This window comes from Pyrgilauda ruficollis, unplaced genomic scaffold (assembly GCF_017590135.1).
Source record: "Pyrgilauda ruficollis isolate IOZ18807 unplaced genomic scaffold, ASM1759013v1 scaffold43, whole genome shotgun sequence".
Taxonomy (NCBI): Eukaryota; Metazoa; Chordata; class Aves; order Passeriformes; family Passeridae; genus Pyrgilauda; species Pyrgilauda ruficollis.
Window position 1 is genome coordinate 11,046,857 of NW_024525823.1, and position 20,328 is coordinate 11,067,184.

The window sequence follows — 20,328 nt, forward strand, 5'->3', positions numbered from 1 at the left end:
GTGCAAGGGGTTAGTGTAATATGTGGTTTATTTATTTTGAAGTTTGTTCTTTGGGAAGAAAAATAGAAGGACTCACTTCAATACAAAACAGAATGGGTTTTCATTTAAAGATCATAGGAAGAGGTAGTGAGTAAAATACCCAAGCATAAAAAGACAGAGAGACAGTTCTGGCTTTATCAGCTGGAGACAGACCAGGAAATACCTTATTAAACATCACCATCTACTGGATGCCAGCAATTGTTCCTTACAAAAGAAACTGTAAGCTTCTATACTGAATTAACTTGTCAGACATGCTGATGCTTTCGCAGATCTGGCCCTGCTTGTAAAGTTATTGGCAGGGCAAGGCTTGTAGATCTTTTCCATAGCTAGTTGGGAAAAGATTTTCAGAATTTTGGAAACTCAGAAAGTTCAGGATAATATATCAAAAGCTGTGAAAAGGCTAATAAGGCAGAATGAGAACCTACAAGAAGAAGGTGGGAATAGTCAGGCATGGGGGAAATAGCATCCTCTGAGTAATCAATTTATTTTGTGGTGTTTTTGTGTAGATACACATACACACACACTCGTGTTCCCAATCGAGTTGAATGGTTCTCCTCCTGGGTAGTTCGTGCTGATTACAGTTCCACAGTTTTGAATATTAACTTTTTGCTCTGCTGGCTCCACAGATCAAGTTCAACCATATTTGCGTGATTTTACAGTGTCAGGACTGGCAGTTCTCAGAGCTTGCTGAGGTCAAAAGGCACCAGTGTAGGTTGCACTCCCCTGCTGTAGCTGCTGAGCTGGACTAGCTAGGCAATGAAGGATCCTCCTTCCCTTCCCACTGAGAGCAGAAGTCTCCAGTCCCACACTGAAGGATGGCACTTCCATTGCCTGGTGCCCTCCCTTCACTTCCACATCTTTGTCCACCTTCTTCTACGAGCACCAGAGAGGCCACAGCACAAAGTGACAGCTGTGGGTGACACAAGTATCCTCCTCTGTGGTAGAAGAGAGACACAGTGGAAAAATGCTTTGAGGGTGCTACTCTTTCTTTCCCTTTGCTTTCTCTAAGGTTTCACCAGGTTGCATGCACCAAACTGGTGACTCAAGACACCAGAAAGAAGCAAATTCTTTAGAGAAATCACTTAGCAAATTTGCTGACTTATAAGAACCTTGAGAAGGGCTCAGAAAAAAACTGCAAAGACAAAAAAAAATTTCCCTTATCACTGACTGATATTCTCAAGCCATCAGTACAGTTAATTTATCAAAAGGAATGATTCGATAATTATTGGAAACAATAAAGCTAAGATTTTGGAACATGTTTCAATTTGTTTCAAATTTGACCCTTTAATTAATAGAGATTCTTAACTAAAGAAATTTTTGTGGTAAATGGATATATGCTTTCAAAAGGTGTTGCCAGTGACAGCGTCAAATGCAGGAGCTCTTAGCTTAGTGCATCAATTTTTTATTTTTTTTTTTTTATAATTTTCAAAATGAAAATACTCTCAAAAAGTAAACACTGAGATGTGGAAGGGACCAAAATAAATGGGAAAGTTATCTTGCTTGAATTGGTGGTGATTAAAACTGTTTCTTGCACAGAGTCACAGAAAACGAGAAATGGAGTTCCAGGAAGAGCTAAATAAATTCATACTATGTCAAAGCAGACAGAATGACAAACACTGGCAATTATGACAAATTAATTTATTATATCATCGTGGAATACTGGTAGGTGTCATACTTTATTGTACTATCAGCATATTTGGAAAGAAATAGGTGTTAGAGTCTACCAAAGAGTCCTGGCATCAACACCGTATCAGGGCTTCTGTGTAGTTCATTTGTCTGGGGAGGATATGAGGTGAAACAGTTTCCAGCACTTAAGTAAACATCATGCAGGATTACACAGGAACAGATCAATAACAAATTGTATTTCTATTGCTGCATTTATCTTCCAAACATTTTGCAGTTCAAAACAGAGAATGCCTCAGGCAGATTGTTGTTAATGACAAGTCACACCAATATGAATAAAGTTGAAAAATGTTTTGTTTTCATGTGCTGTGTTGGCAACAAGGAAAAGAAACACTGCAGCAAGATGAAATGGTGCAATACTTGAGTGCTGATATAAAAGATATTTCACGTGCAAGTTATAGAAACAAATAATTCTGTTGTCCTACAGAGCACATGTACCTGATAATTTACTCCAGGCTATACTGTTGAATTTTGGTAGGATTACATCATTACAAAATTCACCTAAAACCAAGCAAGGCTTCCTAGGCTCTCAGTACAGACCTAGAAGGGAAACAGATTTATAAGAAGATGATCTGTTTCACTGGGTAATGTGTCTGGTATGAATTAGCTCTGGGAGACACATTTTCTTCTCCACTGACTCTAAAGGGAGACTGAGGTGAACAGATTAGACTAAGAAAACTAACTCTGAGACAAAGTTAGGCAAGAGGTGTTGCATGCTTCAAATACAAATTATAGAACCACAAATTAGTTTGGGTTGAAAGGAACCTTTGAAACTCACATAGATCAATCCTCCTGCAATGTGCAGGGACATCTCCAACTACATCAGGCTGCTCAGAGCCTCATCCCATCCAGCCTTACTTTGAATGCTTCCAGGTATCCAGGAATAGGAACGATGCATGCACTCACCTTGGCATTCATCTTTGTGCATATGTATATATATATACATATATATGTATAAGTCTGTGTCTGTGCACAATTTTTGAACAGGAAAATTCTAAAAAAACAAATATATATGGATATATGTTTTAACACTTCTACTTCATAATCAGATTTTATTCAGTAATAAGAAATATGGTTAGGACCGTGATTCTCAACAGACATAACCCAGAACAATATTAAAAATTTTTAGGCACAAGCAATGCTGTAATGTCCTTGGTACTTGTGGTTTCAGCTAGCCCAGTTCTATACCTGTCCCATCCTTTCTGTCTCCCAAAGGCTGAAATCATACATTCAGGTGGACTGCTGACTCCAGCAAGAGGGAGCTTAAATCTGGGGAAGGATTGTCCACCTGCCATAACTTTTGGTGTCTGTCCTTTGCTTCAGCAGGATTACAAATGCTGGCTGCAGGATGGAAACTAGAAGGTCCCTAGGCTGGACCCCTTACTCAGTTATTCCTGTGTTGATGATCATGGATAGAATTCATTAGTGTCATTGAGAATATTCTGCCACCATAAGAATCCTGCCCTTTAAGGACAAATAGTTACATTTAGCTCCATAATTCCAAAATATCCATGTTCAGTGTTACATTGGATTTTGATGACAAAAGATTCAACACAACAATAAGCAGCTGAGAGGTTTTATTATACCATGGAAATAGTGGTCATGGTGGACCAAATTGTGAGAACCTGTGCCAGTGCTCAGGCCAGCCAGAAGTCAGAGGGTCAAATGAGATTTTACCACAATCTCAAACTAAGGCATTGGATCCAGATGCTGAACTGTCCCAGTCAGTTACAGAAAGAATTGACACAGGCATGTGTAGTCAAAGTCATATATAGCATCACTTAATGAAGTAAGGAGGCAACATGTAAACAGGGAAGAAATGTTGACTGGAGTAACTGGTAATGAAAGAAATATATTTTACACAGTGGAGGGAAGAGGTGCAAGCAGAACAGGAGAAAGTTTGGGCTAAATGCCATTTTTGACTCTGGAACCCTCTCACAGGTCTGCCTTGGGTCTGAAGTCCATAATTTATTCTAATGATGAGGTTTTGGGCCTTTCAGCAGATATGGGCACACCTGGGGTTTTGTTAAATATGGACTTGATAGATGATAGCTTGTCTGACAATGCACCTCTGCAAGAGTGGAAGTGGTCACATTCTGCTGCTTTGTAGTGCTGGTGGTATCAATGACTTGAGGTGCAACAGAAGACTGGAAGAGAGTAGAAGGAAAACAGCTATTCATGAGCTTTGTGTTTGTAACACTACTTGATGGCTCAAAGAACGTTTTACAATTCATCCAATATAATATTTCAGAGCTGCTTGCTACCACAAGTCATACTACAATTTCCCAGTCCTTATCTGGAACAGCACAACACCGAATATTTTGTTTTTGTGAGAATTTATTAAAACAGTAGATTTGGCAGTGATCAGATTAGATTTCCATCCTACTGGCAATTTTGCTGTCTGGAAAAAGCAAGGACCACTTTCTGTGATTCTCTCCTGCCATCTCTCAGTCACCATGCTGAAATGGAGCAAAGCAAAGACACGTCTGCCAGATGAATGTACAAAATGAAGATGTTTTCCTCCATCACCCACAAAATTACGCTGGGAATTAAGGAAATACGGACAGTGACAGTGCCCAGAAGGGTCCCACGGCCGGCCCTGCTGCGGCTGTCGGTAGCTGCGAAGCGCAGAGCGCCCGTCGCCCTCCGCCGGAGGGGAGAACAAGGAGCGGCTCCGCGGCCGCCTCTGCGCTGAAGGGACGAGGGGACCCTGCGGTCCCCCTGATGCGGCGGGCCAGGAGCTGCTCCCTGACACCGCCGGAGCCACCGCCGGCTGGGGTTAATCATTAAACCCCCGGCAGATCCGCTCCTGGCCGGCTCCCCCGAACCTCCTCTGCCTTCAGCCGTGCCCTGTCCCCTTCTGGCCTGACCGAGCACGGCTGCGGGAGGGGAAGCGGAGGCAGGGACGGAGACACCTCCCGACGGCGGGCCCCGGTGCGAGGCGGAGCCCCTGGGCGGGCGGGCCGTCCCCGCCCGCTCGGGAGCCATGTCGCCTCCCTGGACGGCGCCGTAGGGCACACCTGTGCCCCGCTGCCGCCCCCGCATCGCCTCTCCTCCCCTTCACGGCGGCGCTTGGCCGACGCCGTCTCCGGCCGCGGTGCAGAGCCCGGCCCACGCCTCAGCCGGCGCCCGCCCCGTCCGCCCGCCGCCGTCCTCTGCCGCCGCCCATGGGCGCCGCCCGCGCCGCGCCGGGACAGAGCCGGCGCCGCTGAGCAGCATGGCCAAGGGACCCGAGCAGGGGGACGCCTTCCTGCACCTCCCGGCCGCGCAGGCGGTGCCCGCCGAGGCGCAGGAGGAGCGCTACGCGGGGCTGCTTGGGCGAAGTTTGCTGCCCTGCGCCCGGGAGGCGCTGCCCGAGCCGCCGCTGTCCGCCGGCATCAAGGCAGGTAAAGGCGGGGAGCCGGCAGCGAGCCCTGCTCAGCCGGCGGGAGCCGCTGCTCGGGCTCCGGCGGGGACGCGGCTGCCGCGCCCGTCCCTCAGCCCGCGGCGGGCAGGGCGGCAGGCGGGAGGGGGCGGCTTGTTGCGGGACCGTAATGATGCCCCCGGGCCTCTCTTCTTGTCCCCCGCGGCGCTCAGAAACTCGCTTCGGCAGCGAAGCCCTCTCCTCGGAAGACGAGGATGCGGATGCTCGCGACGGCGCGCTGACTGCCGCCGACCAAAGCCCGTCTTCGAAAAGGAGCATCACGCAGATCATGAAGGACAAGAAGAAGCAGACACAGCTCACCCTGCAATGGTAGGGCTCCAGGGAGGCCCCGCTGCCCGCCCTGGGGGCTCCAGGACCGAGCCGGCGTGTCCGTCACACTCAGAGGGACCCTTCTCTAACAGCTGAGCCGGCCAGGAGGGCGACATCTCTTTTAGAAAGAATTTGTCATTTTTGGGGTGTTTCGTTTGTTGGTTTTTGTTTTCTGTTTTTGTTTTGTGGGTTTCTTTTGGATGAGCCTCATCTGCAAATAAGGACACCCATCCCCAAATTTCTGAGTTTTGAAATTATCAAAGATTTGTCACATAAGAGAAGTCTCAGTCAGATTCTCAGACTATGTGGCTATCAATGAAATGTATCATCAAAATGTAGAAATGAAACATTATTTAAGAATTGCATTTGTGAGCAGTTAAATTTTCACTGTCTTATGATGCATTTCTTTTACATTATGTTCTCCCATCCATTGAGGCCCTAACTTTGGTTTATTTTATCTGGGGAAAAAAAGTTAACCAAATAAGAGGTCAAATTCTGCAGACATTAATTGATAAATGTTTATATTAAAATATGCTTGAAATTAGGGAGGAGTTCTGTTGAATTAAATGGGAACTTATTTACAAAATGCAGACTGTCAATAGAGATTTTTTTTCCTTCTATCTGAAAAATTAGACTAATCCAAATTATTCACTTCATTATTCTAGCTTAATTCTGAGTGTCAGTAGTTAAGGATTTAAGTCTAGCAAGTCCATGCAAAATTATTCAATATGCAGCACTTACTACACAGTATTTTCTTACAAATTTATGTAATTTGAGAAACAAATTTATTGCACATCATCCCAGGAGTAGTGAACAATGTTAAATGATAAAGAAAAAAACCAACAGGACGGAGGAATACCCAGCTCTTACCCAGGGCTCTCTTCAAGTACAAACAGTCAGGTTTTTGCTTCAGTTTTAAAAATTTTACTTTAATGACCATAACTCAGCACTTGTATTCTGTAAACTGATGGGGAAGCTACATAGAAATTCACCTTCTTCAAAAAAACACAGTTCTTTGTTTTTTCCACTGTGGTTTGAAGCATTTCCAGGTCCAGAGTGGAAATTAAAAAGCAAAACAATGAAGAAAAGAGATATTAGCTCAGCTGTTGAGGATACAGTGGGACAGAAAATGCAAGTCCAGGTCTCTGGTCTTAAATCCTTTCAAAGGACTGACTTGAACCCAGGTCTTTCGTAGTCTAGTTAGGTCTCTTATTTTCAGACTAAGGCTGGCTCTTAGGTGATGATAATTTAGTTATTTAAATTAAGCAAAAAAGTCCAGACATTGAAAAAGACTCATTATGAACAGGGATCTGGCTCCAGTTTTCCATATTCTGCAGCTAGCCTAAGCAGCAAGTGTGGAGTCTGTCTGTAGTGCCTGTTATGTTCGGGAGAAACTCATCTGTGTGCTCTGATGCGATTCTTCAGTAAAATAAAAAAAAGAAAAACAACCAAAAAAAAGAGAGCAAAAACTGGGAAATGCAATTAGGAGAAATGGCATGTTGCTTCTTACTCTGGCAATTTCTTTCTCTACACAGGCTGGAAGAAAACTACATTGTGTGTGAAGGAGTTTGTTTACCAAGATGCATCCTTTATGCACATTATTTAGACTTCTGCAGAAAAGAGAAGCTGGAACCTGCCTGTGCTGCAACTTTTGGAAAGGTAATAAGTAAATGCCTTAATAATTTGTTAGATCAGTTGTTTGGAAGAGTCAGTTTAGTACACCTGTGTAAGAATTCTTCTGTTCTTCTGAAATTCACATGTTTTCTACTGCTAATGTACATGGAATCAGACTGACTATAACTACGCTGTCTCCTATGAAGGCAGTCCTTGACATCACCTTTAGGAGATTGAAGCTGAAATATCCTTTGATTTATTGGGTTTTTTTTTTACCAAAAAACAACAAGAACAAAAAAAAAACCCAAAAAAACCAACAACAACAACAAAAGCGTTCTCTCTGAGTGCTTCTTTTCTTTCCCTTTTTGTTCATGACATTAATAGGTTCTTTCCACAAAACAGATCTGGCGTGGAGGACACTTATAATTATACTAAAGGCAGTGTAAGGTGAGATGTGACACAGGCAATACTATTAGAAGGGGAAAAGAAATTAATAACACAAAGAGCTTCCAAATGAAAAATTGTTGATTCATTCTCTTTTCTATCCTTCTCTACAATTAATCCTGAAGTAATTTAATGTAAGAGAGATGTGAACTTTCCAAATTAAATCCTGAGTATTTAGTGAAACAGGAAACCAAAAATGCTTCAAGGATCATCTTTTTTAAGCACTACTGATCTAGTAATGGTTTATTCATAGCAAAATGCATTAATTTAATTAAATAATGGATTTAAAATCTGGTTTATAAGATGTTAATTTCCTATTTTATCCCTCTTGAACTGGATATCCTAAAAAAGTGAATATCTAGTTTTCGTATACGGTTTCAGTATAAATGAGAAAGACAATAGGTTCCATTTAAACATTATTTTGACAGTGATCTGTCTATTAGATATATCTGTTAAATCTACCTCTATTACTGAGTTAATTTTTCAGATCACACTTTCAAATTAAAAATTTCATTGTTGTTGTTTGTCTTTGAAAACAGAATAGCTAGAGGGCAGTTTCCCCTGATTTTGTTTAAATCTCTGAAGCAAAAAATACACTTGTACTTAAGGAACTTGAACATAATAGGATTCTGGTGAAGACAACTAGATTTTAGAAAGGGAAGACAGGTGGGAAGGCTGGAGATACACAGCAAGATGGACAAGGATGGAAGAAAGACCACAGTGTGAAACATGGACTAATCGTTTATGTTGTGCCATAAGTATCAAAAATGTGAATTCATGAACTACCCTGGACCATATATTTACACTACTATTTTTCTATAAACAGATTGCTAAGAAAGTTTGCCAGTGTTAGAAATTAATGCAGTTATTTTCTCTTCAGACCATTCGCCAGAAATTCCCTCTCCTTACCACAAGGCGGCTTGGAACACGGGGCCATTCAAAGTAAGGCACAATTACATATGCATCTGCTTATAGAACACATTTCAGCAATCATCTGTATTTCCAGGTCTCCTTAATATGTACTAATTGGCAGGGGAATTTATTCAGATGGTACACTGCAAGTGATAACTTTCATGTGCATGTTGAAACTGATACTCAAACTCAAGCATTTAAGTTTGAAAACACTTCTGCATAATTTTAAAATTAAACTGATTAAGCTACTAAATCTTGTCATTGCATTTATAGACCCATGCATATATTGCAAATATATGTCAAAATATTAGATATAAAAATAGTTTATAACACGTCTTTTTATAGCTTCTCATCTTTCTATAAATAGTGATTTTATTTCTCTTTTGCAAACTTAACACCTTTCATTGTGTTCTCTGTGTAACAATATGGGTTCACTTAAATACTCCACCAGAAAAAGCATTGTTTTAAATTGAAGTTAAGGTATAGCTCTGCTCTTTGTTGTGGGTATTTTATAAAACTCTGAAAAGTACACCATCTATAGTGCAGTTGTTTCATAAATAATGTATTCTATTAGTTTGTATATTTGATCTGTAAAATATTAGGTTGTAGGAATAGATCATAGACAACTCTATATCACCTGGTGCTAAAATTTTTATTGGTTCTGGTTCTGGAATTATGCTTTTGGCCATGAATAATTTAGTGTAAAACTGTTGTGAAGAGTGGTAATACACATATTCCCTCGCATCCATTTTGCTAATCAATAAGATAGAAAACCAGAATAATGATAGAAATAGGAAAAACTCAAAACATTCTGTTTGTTTGGGAAAACCCTTCATTTTGGGCTACTTAGCCTTGAAAGACAAAGTTACTCTTGTCTTTCAGTAGTTTATAAGCAAAACTCAAAACAAAAGGAGACTGAAAAGAAAGAAAAAAATCTACAAGACTCATTTTCTTAAGTGCTTTGCAATATACTAGAAATGTCTGAAAGATAAATTTTTTATTTTCATAGTTTTGGGGAGTTATTAAATGTTGTTATACTTGGTTTTCTTGCTGCCTTAGAAATACAAGAAATAGCTAGTTATTCCACCTTAGTTTCGCTGAAGAATGAATGAGATGTCATTTGTGAATTTTAGGTTTTGTTGCAGAAAAAATGAAGATGGGGAAGAATTTAAATTCCAAATTTTTGCAGAGTCATTCTATTTCTTGAGCATATCTCAAGCATTTATTTTAAATAACCATTAATAAAAAATAAAATCCAAAGGAAATAAAGTCTTCATAGAACATTGTTCCTTTTTAATTTTTTTATTGTTGGTTTTAACAGAGGATAGTTCTTGCATAGTGTCTCTCACAGTCTTACAAATTTGTAATCCATTCACCTCTTTTAGGAGACAGTACACAACCTGCAAGGTATAGAGGAAAAGTGGAACTGAAGTTCATTTCTCTTCTTGTGGGTGACCTATAGATGCCCAGTAGAGGTGTTTCGAGGCGAGCAACTATTAGAAAGGTTATTTATTAGGGAAAAGAGGGATTTTGTGTACCGTCTTCTGTGGTGAACTTAAGCTGTGATTACAGGCATAAGATGATGTATACATAGCTTTGCTACTGGTGTTCTGTTTAAGATTTTAAGAGATCTGGCTTTCACAATCTGTACAGGAATATTTGACAACGTGCTAATTCATCAATGCTGTGGTGAATTCTTAGTCAGGTTCATAACCCAACATATTTGGTGAACTACTTAGTTACAATGAATGAGATAATGCAAGGGAGAAGCCTCCCATATACTCATTATATACTTGTTCTGACATAACTGACAGATTGATAGACAGGATCCAGTGAGGATCCAAACTTCCAAACATATCCTGCGTCTGCATGATATAAGCACAATAAGTCAATTAAGTAAATGAGTATGTTTCAAGTATGTATATAGCTACAAAATTAATTGTATTAGAACATGTGTCACTGTAGTCCACTTTTCTCAAAGACATGAAACAATATTAATATAGAAATAATGCATGCCCAACATTTCTTTGGCAGATTCCATATCCCTATTGACCTTGTTGGTATTATGTGCCATATTTTCATATGGATTAACTGTTCTTGAACAATTTCCTCAAAGAAATGAGGCATCATCAGGTTTTGTTTGAACATCTGGCACTTGTTTCTCTGTATTTTTTCATCAGTTTTCCTCAGAGGCTTTTCCTATTCTGTTCTCAGTTCTGCTAAGATGCACTTACCTTGATCTTGCTGTGCTAAAAAGGACCTCACAAAAGGCACAAATGACAATATTTCCAGTTCAGAGACCAAATATAGCAGCAAGTAATCACATAGAAGTGTCAGTATAAATCACAGAATTATAGAGGCATAGAATGATAGAATGGTTGGGGTTGGAAGGGACCTTAAAGATCATCTAGTGTAACCCTTGTGCCACGGGCAGGGACACTTTCAACTAGGCCAGGTTGCTCAAAGCCCCATCCAATCAGCCTTGAACACTTCCAGGGATGAGAGATCCACAGCTGCTCTGAGCAACCTGTGCCAGCGCCTCAACATCCCCACTAGAAAGAATTCTTTCCTAATATCTAATCCAAATCTAGCCTTTTTCAGTTAAATGATCTCTGATAATCAATTTTTCTGTCTGTGGTGTTGTGGGCCGTGTCCCCCTCAGAACTACAGACTTGCTGAGGAGTAAATGAATTTCTGATTTCACCAGGTAGCAGTTAGTTACACAAATGTTATTTACAGAAGTATTTCCATTAAATTAATAATAAAGTTAAGGGACTGTTCATCAGTTTCAATAAATTGCTAGTTATTCTCTTTTTATGTTAGCATGGACTAAATGTTGCAAGCTGTTTCTGAGTCACTAGGACTAGTAGGAGAGTTGTTAGTAGCAATTAAATCATATATTTTAAAGCACAGTAGTGTAGTAGTGACATGATATTATTTCTGTCGCTGCTATCTTTATTGCCGTATAATGCTAGCAGGAGCAGTATTAGCACTCACTATTCCTAGCAGTGATGTTTTATATAGCAATATTGCCCTGGAGCTCTGATCACTGTCCAGGACTCCAGATGCTGCAAAAGCATAAAAAGGAAGAACACAATTCTTCTCCGATAGAATAATTGTTCTTAAATTTAGAGAAAAGTTAACACCCTGGGAAAAAAGTGCCTTCCTGGACACTGCAAGCATGCATGGTAATCTATTGGTAAAGCCTGGCTGTAATCAGAAGAAAGCAAAGAAAAGAATTTTCTTTTCCCATCATCTTCAAGGTGTTGGAAATTGTTTTTCTCCCACTCTGAAACAAGCTCTTTCTGATGTCCTCATGAGCATGAATTGGATTTGAGGAAAAGCTCCTGCACTAACATATGGAATACAGTTGCTGTTGTAAGGTGTGAGACACACAAATGTTAGTCCTTCCTCTGTTCCCAAACAGCATTTGTCATCTCTAGTTCAGGGCAAAGGATAAACTTAAAACTGAGTCTGATGATCCCTAGAATTCAAATCAGAATCTTTCTTTCTCTGTGTTTACATCCAACAACCCATTTGTGCAAAAGTGTCAGTACTAAAACTCATTTAAACATTTGGCCAAGAAGGTCCAACACATTGGACATAATTTTGTTAACAAAATATGTTAGTTTCTCATGCCCATGTTAATCACTCTACATAGCTGAGAGTAAGGGAAATTTTCTGTTTTCACTCTGCTGAGTGAAAGAAGATGCAGCACCATAAATACTGCAAGCTGCTCTCTTAGATTAGTGTTTCATAAGAAACAGTTCTCTGTTCTGAATCCACCTTTATGCAGTGGTAATTTTGAACATACCATGGTCAATCCTAGAACTCAGCTGAAACTTTCACAGTACACAAATCACCTGAAGCAGCTATTTGGGAAAATGTACAAACTGCTCAGTCCATACACACAGGAAGACTGTTTGAGCTCAAGTTACAATTTAATTTCTTTGTAGACTTTGATCAATGATGAATCTTAGCTTTTATCCATCATGTCTGAAAACTATTATCTTATTTATTAGGAGTGATTTAGTGGGTTAATAAAACTGATATGGCAGCTGGCCCTGTGATAAGAAGTTATTGCAAGTCCCTGAACAGCTTAAGCCTATCATTTCCTTATCAGCTATCATTTGTGTCAGTGTATGCTAAAATCAGAGCTACAAGTTGTGTAGGAACATATGTTACAACAAACCACTGAAATTAAAAGAGAAAAGTAGTTCAGCTTGTTTTGTAAAATCTTTGTTTCAAAAAATTGAGAGTAAATTTCTTGTAGTAACTGATTACATTTTGTTAATTACACAATAGAAATAATAAATAGTAAAATACAAATATGCTGAACACACAGATAAAAATATGCACATAAAGAGATGGAAAGCATTTGAAGATGTAGGTTAAAGATGTTGTCAATGTGTCTGGTATGGTTATACTACTCTCAACAGGGAGCCCAAAATAAGCTATTCAACTAATGGCTTGTAAGAGAATAATAAGCTTCATACCCTATTACTCTATGGAGGATGCCAGACAGAGCTTGAAAAGTAAACTTATATTATTTTTAATAGTTTCTCTGTTGTGAATGGAAAGCTCTGTTTTTTAGCAGTAAAAATTCAACTGCACATTATTGAAGAAAAAAGGAATGATACATGCTGTGCCTTTAATACACAATGAATATGTACTGAAAATGTCTATTCTGTACCTAACAGTATGTCTCAGTAATAAATTCTGATATCCTGGGACATTCCAGCAGGCACAAGTATATTGCCTACCACTGGATACTTGAGAATCTAAATCTACAACAGTTCCTGTTCCTTGCCTAAATATATTAATATTGAATTAGATGTGGAATAATCTAGATATTGAATCATAACTTCATAAAGAATGAATGCTTTTCCTTGCCTCTGGCCCACTCCAGCCTCAACTGGAGGGAATGCCAAATTGATGGTGAAAGTGTAAAAGTCTTTATTTTAGAATTTTAAAAATGGCTTGTGATTGAAGCTGAGAGATTTAAACTGTTGGAATGAGATGTGGGCAGCTGCTTGCTTACGGCCAATGACAAATGGACAGATAACATTGTTAAGAAGCAGTCACAACTCTATTCTGTTTTTCATCCTGTTCATTGGACACCCTTTGCCATATAAAGAGTAAGTAAATACTGTCATTTCAAAGAATCCATACCTGTATATTTTCAGTACCTCTTGTGTCACAGTAAGGAAACTGTGACACTTTTAAGTAAGGGGAGACACTTTTAGCTTTCCTAGGGGTTGAAAGGTGCTACAGTGATCTAGCAGTGTTGCGTGGACTCGCCAGTTTCAGAAAATTTCAGGAAATATTCAGGAAAGCAGTAAAAGCAATGGTGCCAAGTTCTGTCATGTTTCTTGGCTCTAAAATCCTGAATGCACACAAGAGACTGTCCAGAAACAGAAAAATTATTTCAGCTGAGATTGTCACAGCTAGCTAGGCTAGGCAAATATATCATCCTAATGAACATTTTCTTAGGCATAATTTGTATCTAATGCCTTTAACCAGCTTTGTAAATATAAAGCACGTGAGGGTTTTGTTCTTACCTTTGACAGTTCCATACAAGAACAAAAAAAATATTGTGATTTTTTTTTAGTGGTCATAACCAGGAACAGCAGAGATGAGATGAGATTAACACTTTTGTTGATGTGTTCTATGAACTGTTTGCCGGGGCTTTGTTTCTTAGGAATGCATTTCTTCAAGCTTTTGGGGAGTTTGAGTGAAATCAGTGCAGTGTGTTGCAAAGTGGTACTTTGAAGCAGCTCAGTTAAACCAGCTGCCATGGTACTGTCAAGCTAATTTCAGTAAAAAGCAAATTAACCTTTCTATTCTATCCATAACATTCTTAGACAAATTTGGTTTAACACAATCAGTTTTTAAATCTCTTGGGTGGAATTTATAAGACAGGGTCTATCAACTTTGATAGATGAACTCAAGCAAACTTTGCTATGACCAGTAAGGAAAGAGCTGCCCTCAGTTTGCTCTCCTGCCCTTCTCTTAGAGGTCACTTATTTTGGAGCAAAATCAGTGGAAAGCAGTAAGTAGCTACTGCACAGCCAGTTTTCTTAGCACCAACCCAACCTTCTTTGCATCTTTGGTGTCTTTGGTTAAGATGTTGGGTGTGAGCACTGCAAAGCCTGAGCAATAGGCACATTTTCTTTTTCAATCTGTATTTGGGAGCAATAATCTCCAGGAGAGCAACAAGGGAGACAAATGTGGATGCGGAGTGCCTAAATGGCTTAATAATTTAGAGTTAGCCTATGACCTGACAGAAGAATGAATGAATGACGTATTATCATTGTTAGTCATAGGTGGCTGAACACTAAGTTATAAGGTGCACTGGCAAGCTATTTTCAACTGAGAAAGGCTCTGAGGGATTGTCTAAATGTAACAATGGCAAGTGAGAGAAAATGAACCTGATGGATCAAACCCAGCACCCTTTCAAACAAATGAAGTAAAGTGAAACAGAAGGCATTTTAGGGAAATGTTTTAGGGAAAAGTGAAAGAAAAAGAAAGAAAGAAAGAAAGAAAGAAAGAAAGAAAGAAAGAAAGAAAGAAAGAAAGAAAGAAAGAAAGAAAGAAAGAAAGAAAGAAAAGAAAGAAAGCCCAAGTTTCTGAGTTTTCTGTTCTAACTACATTCTTCTAGTGAGAAAGAAAGTATTTTAATTTTAACCCTTGAATTTGGATCAAATCATGACAATATTCTTTTCTATGAGACTAGATTTTGTTCCATGTCTGTGAAAGGAATTGTTAGACCCTGTTTAGAAAAGTTTTCAGAAAGCATTTAAAATCAGTCTGACACCTTGCTTTACTTTCAGTTTAGCAGCTTGGTTTATGTCACTCATAAATGCTCCTTTTTTTTTTTTTCTTTTTTTTTTTTTTTTTTTTTTTTTTTTTTTTTTTTTTTTTCTGCAGGTATCACTATTATGGAATTGGCATTAAAGAAAGCAGTGCATATTACCACTCTGTGTATTCTGGAAAGGGCTTAACCAGGTAAAATAACTTCTGAGACTTAATCAGTGAAGGTCTAACTATAACCTTCCCTTAGGAAGGTATATGTAGGACTCTAATTTTTCTTTCTACCAGAACTAGAATTGCTGGTTATCTCAGTGTTTACAAGGTTGGTCTCTATATTTTGCTTGAGTCTTCCAGTTTGACCCCACCACCGTCAGTGTAGAGCTGTCAACTTTTAACAGCAGAACATTTGTTCAAGTTTGTACGAGGGAGCAAAATCCCATTTCCAGAACACTTTTCTAATTTTGTTTGCCTGTGTGTTGCCCAGTGAGTTCTTTGCCCAGGACAGCTTTCCATTATGAAACGCCTGGAGAATGGTGTGAAGCTGGCACCTGTGGGGCAGGAGGGAGGGGTCAGCGTAGATTAATATTTACAGGTCCTTTGACTGGCTAATATCAGTTTAAACCTAACCCAGGAAGCTCTAATTATATTTATTTAAGGGACAGCTAGCAGGATCAATACGTTACGATAGCTGCCTGTTGGTTTGCCAAAGATTAATAGTTCGTAAAACAAATGTCTCTGTTCACATATGGCTTGAATGACGGCTTTCATTGTCTGTGGCAGTATACCTGGATAAGTGGGACTCTGAGAAAGGAAAGGAATAAATGAGTTTATAATCACACATAGAAAATTCGACTGGTGGCAGATTTAGGTCATTTCCAAAGAGACCTTTTCCAAGCAATAAGACAACTGTACAAATTGAGGGTAATGCTGCCAATGATGCTTAAAAGGGAGGGTTCTCTCCACAGCAGTTCTTAGGGTATAAAAGATTGGAATATTCTATTTATTTGTCTGATACATATCCAGAGCTGTGGAGGTGCTGCTGGTACACAGTGTATTTTTCTTTAATAATACAGAATTATCTTGAACAAATTGTTCATTTTGTTGACTAAAAGACAGATATTTTCCTTTAACAGAATATAATAATTCTTACTCCTCAGCTTTATGTCAGGCAGGAACAGTCTAGTAGCAATGAGTGCAAAGAAAGTGGAGGTTCTGCAAAATTCCCCAGTGCTGGATTTCTGAAGTATACACTCACATCAAGAAGGCATAGATACTGTCTAAGATTTTCAGGACTACTCACTAGATTCACTAATTAGGAACCTTTTATTTGTGTTAGGACCTGTATGAGATGTTGAATTTTCAGAGTCCAGCAGTTCAGCTGCCTCCCTATCTGAATTAAACAGAAGCCCAGATGCTCATTTTGGACAGTCTGGCCCATCACGGTAGCTGGGTTTTTCTGTGTGAAGAGAATGATGCAGTTGCTTGGGGTTAAGAACAAGCTTCTGGATAATGAAAGAATCAGGCAATGTAGGGATTCAAAACTCCGAATTTCTAGCTGCTGCATATAGTGATCCATAAATCTGTCCTTTACGTCTCTTCTAGTCGTTGAGGCTCTGGAAGAGCAGTGCTAGCAGATGCTGCCTCTCATTTTTGCTGTTCATGCAGTACATTTTGCTGAATGTGTGGAAATCCAGAGTCCAAAACAAATACATCTGGCCTTGAAGTTAATTAGATCCACGTTGTAATTGGCTGAGTGATACCTTAATTTATACTTAATTATCAACACGCAAGGAAACTGTCTAGGTAACACATGCTGGATTGTCATGTGGTGGGAACTGTCAGGCACCTGTGCCAGGCTGGGGCAGGAGGAATTCCACAACTGCTCAGCCTCTGGATTTCTGAGAGAATCTCAGAAAGCAGGAAACAGCCAGGGAGCATCTCAACAGCAGGAAACAATGATATTGCCTCTAATAATTATGAGACTTCATATTGCCCACAGTATCTTATCAGTTGGCAGCTAGTGGTACAGGAAATAACAATAATCAAACAACATTTATCATTATGCTGATCAATTAGAATCACTATTATTGCACATTCTCTACTTTAGTAGTTATAATTTAAAATGTTCTTTCTGGTTTCTGCACCGAAAGGTTATCTGATAGTCCAATGACTTCATTGGGAATCTCTCAATTGGACTCAATAGGACATTCACCATACAGCAACATATTTTTGCCAGTTAAGGAAATAATTTATCTTAGAAATGTATGTCATTAGATCAAAATAGTACTGTAGTGAAAAAGAATGGGAAAACACTATGATTTCTTAATTTTTCCAAGAAATGTAAATTTTATATATATATATATATATATATATATATATATATGTGTATATATATATATATATATATATACATACACTTTTTCCACTCTGAATTTACTCAGCTCTATTAAAAACTGCATGTATTTCCCAATAAAGACATAAAGACATTATGGACGTGCACCTATGCTACCCTTTTGCTGTTTGTGAAGTGGCAAAGATCCAAACAAAAACATGAAACTGGATTTTATACTTTAGTCAGTGGTCTTAATCTTCATGTTTTATAAGACATCAGTAGGTTTGCTGTTATCCCCAAGTATTTGAAAATCAGTGGAAGAAGTTAAGGGAAAAAAAATTAAAAAACCCATAAAAAACTGTAATTGCATTTGGAAAAATGTGATAATTTTTCTAATAGATCATACATCTATATAATCTCTACAAATGTTCTGCCAAGGAAAAAATAATCAAATGTGTTTATTTTCAAAGGTTCTCTGGAAGCAAGCTAAAGAATGAGGTAAGTGCTGTAATCTGTTTCCTTTCACTTCTGTTATAATACAAGTATTATGTGACCTGTGGTTTCCTTCACATTTTTTTCTTTGAGAATTGCAGCATTATTTTTCATTAAATATTAGACCACATAACCATTTTTAACAAAGCTGAGTTTTGTTCCTCTAAATATTCAAAGAAAAATAAGATTGAAAACCACCTTTTAGGGTTTCCATTGCAATCCAGTTACCTATAACTGTATTTAAGCAAAGGATCAAGCTCTAGCTTTATTTATTTTACATGTTACTTTAACAGGAGGGCTTTTTCAGAATCTCGTATGTCTGACTGGAAGCTGAAAATAACTTTTTTTAAAAAATAAATTTGTACTTCCTAGTCAGTATTGCCTTTCTCTATTTTTATCTCTTCATGACATTTTGTTCTTATGTCTTTTTGCTGCTTTTGCTTGCTGGATGGGACAAACAGCATCTTTTAGTAATTTATATCAGCCATATAGCCTTCCACTGTACTTGTTCTGATTTGAATATCTTTAGAGTCAAATAAATCATAAAGTCTTGTAAATGGTATCTTTCCAATTGCTATTGGAAATATCCCTTCTGATGAGTCCTAGAAAGGGATCTGGTTTGTTGGGTTTTGTTCTCCAGCCTCCCACAAGTAGTCTACATTTTTATTACTGTATACTGAGGTATAATCACTGTCATTCTGGACATATTAATAGTAGAAAATTATGGACTATTGTGCATTAAAGGTTAAGGGTTGCTCAAAAGTATTTTTATTTGGTACTGAGTTCAGCTGGCATGGAATATCCCACATCCATATTATTAAACTCCTGAACCTGCAAAAGGACATAGGGACATCTCTGCTACATTGCCATGAAGAAATGTCTCTAATGTGCAGTACATGTTGAAATATGATTGGAGGTGTTTGGGATACTGCTAATTGGCATGGGCCAAAAGAATGCCAGAGGCCATTCTGAGTGATACTGTTCCAGTATTGCCTGGGAATGTTTCCTGACACCATTTAATTTACTAGACTAAATATATATTTTCTGATCAACTGATACCCAGTAAGCCTTTCACCTTTTTAATTTCCAGATAAGCAATTCCTAGCTGATAGCAGACATTTTTATTTGTCCCTGAGAGTGTAGTTTTACTCTATTGATTTTCATCCCCCTTATTACCATTATCTCAAAGCCATCCATGTCTTTCTACATGACCTCTTGGTCTTTCTCTGTTGATGATATCATTAGCTCATGTCAACCAATTTAGTCTATGAAATGTTCAGTCAGATCAGCCCCAAGTCTGATCTTTGGGAATTTTCACTTCAATCCCTTTTCAACCCAGTAGTTTCCTTGTCAACAGAACTTGTTAGCATTTCAGCCAGAGTTAGTTTCTTAAATATTTTTACATTCTTTTACTAATCCCCACTCTCACCAGCATAACTGATCATTTCCCGTGGTGTCACCATGTCAAGTATTTTAGTGAGGTTCAGATAGATAAGATCCGTTGCATTTTCCCTGTTCTGATAATTGGCTATCTTATCAAAAAAAGATAGTGCTATGCCATGGGATATCCCCAACATATTCATGAGCACTACTGAAGCATTCATTTGTTCAGAGTTTTGGGTTGGAATATGTTGGATTTCTTTGGTATAAATGGATGCATATTTTCTTCCATCTGTGATGTGGCATTCCCAGTCTGCCTTGGAATTGACAATCCTACAAATCTGTCTTGTTTCTGACCCAAAGTTCCTCTGTTGTCCCAGAAAAAAATGTTCACAGATAAGTCTGTGGAAATAAATGAGAAAGGGCACATCATTGTGAGTTCTTGATTGTCTAATTTAGTGTCATCTGAAATTATTCAGGCAGGTCTCAAAAGAAAAAAAAGTCTTTCATGGTCAAAACTGAATTATAATAATCTCAGTGTACTGAAATTTTGGCATTATATTTTCATTAGTGTGAACAGGCAATAGATATGTGCTTTTTCATTTGCTTGAAAGTACGTGCAATTAGGTATTCCAAAAAGATTTTCAACAATTGCATAAGGTGTAATTCTCAGCAGGGACATAAAGACATTGAAAAGATGTTAAAGCACTGATTGTCTAAATATACTGAGTAAATGGCATTTGAATGAACACTTATTGAGTGCCAGGGACACTGTTTACTTCTGGTATGTTTTATCACATTTTCTAGTATTCTCTCTGTAGGGGGAGATATCAGCAAATTCTTTTATCTAAACCAGTTAGTGCACCATTAGAGCCTGCATGGTTAA

General features: G+C 38.6%; 1 protein-coding gene across 1 annotated transcript in view; it reads left to right on the forward strand.

The window, feature by feature from the left end:
• The first annotated feature begins 4,939 nt into the window (after positions 1 to 4,939).
• The window catches only part of RFX6 (regulatory factor X6), a 32,842-nt gene continuing 17,453 nt past the window's right edge, over positions 4,940 to 20,328 (forward strand). The window contains exons 1-6 of the mRNA XM_041478145.1: positions 4,940 to 5,108; positions 5,299 to 5,455; positions 6,991 to 7,114; positions 8,394 to 8,455; positions 15,356 to 15,433; positions 18,041 to 18,068. Of these exons, the coding sequence (XP_041334079.1) occupies positions 4,940 to 5,108; positions 5,299 to 5,455; positions 6,991 to 7,114; positions 8,394 to 8,455; positions 15,356 to 15,433; positions 18,041 to 18,068 (618 nt within the window). The remainder of the gene's footprint in view (positions 5,109 to 5,298; positions 5,456 to 6,990; positions 7,115 to 8,393; positions 8,456 to 15,355; positions 15,434 to 18,040; positions 18,069 to 20,328) is intronic.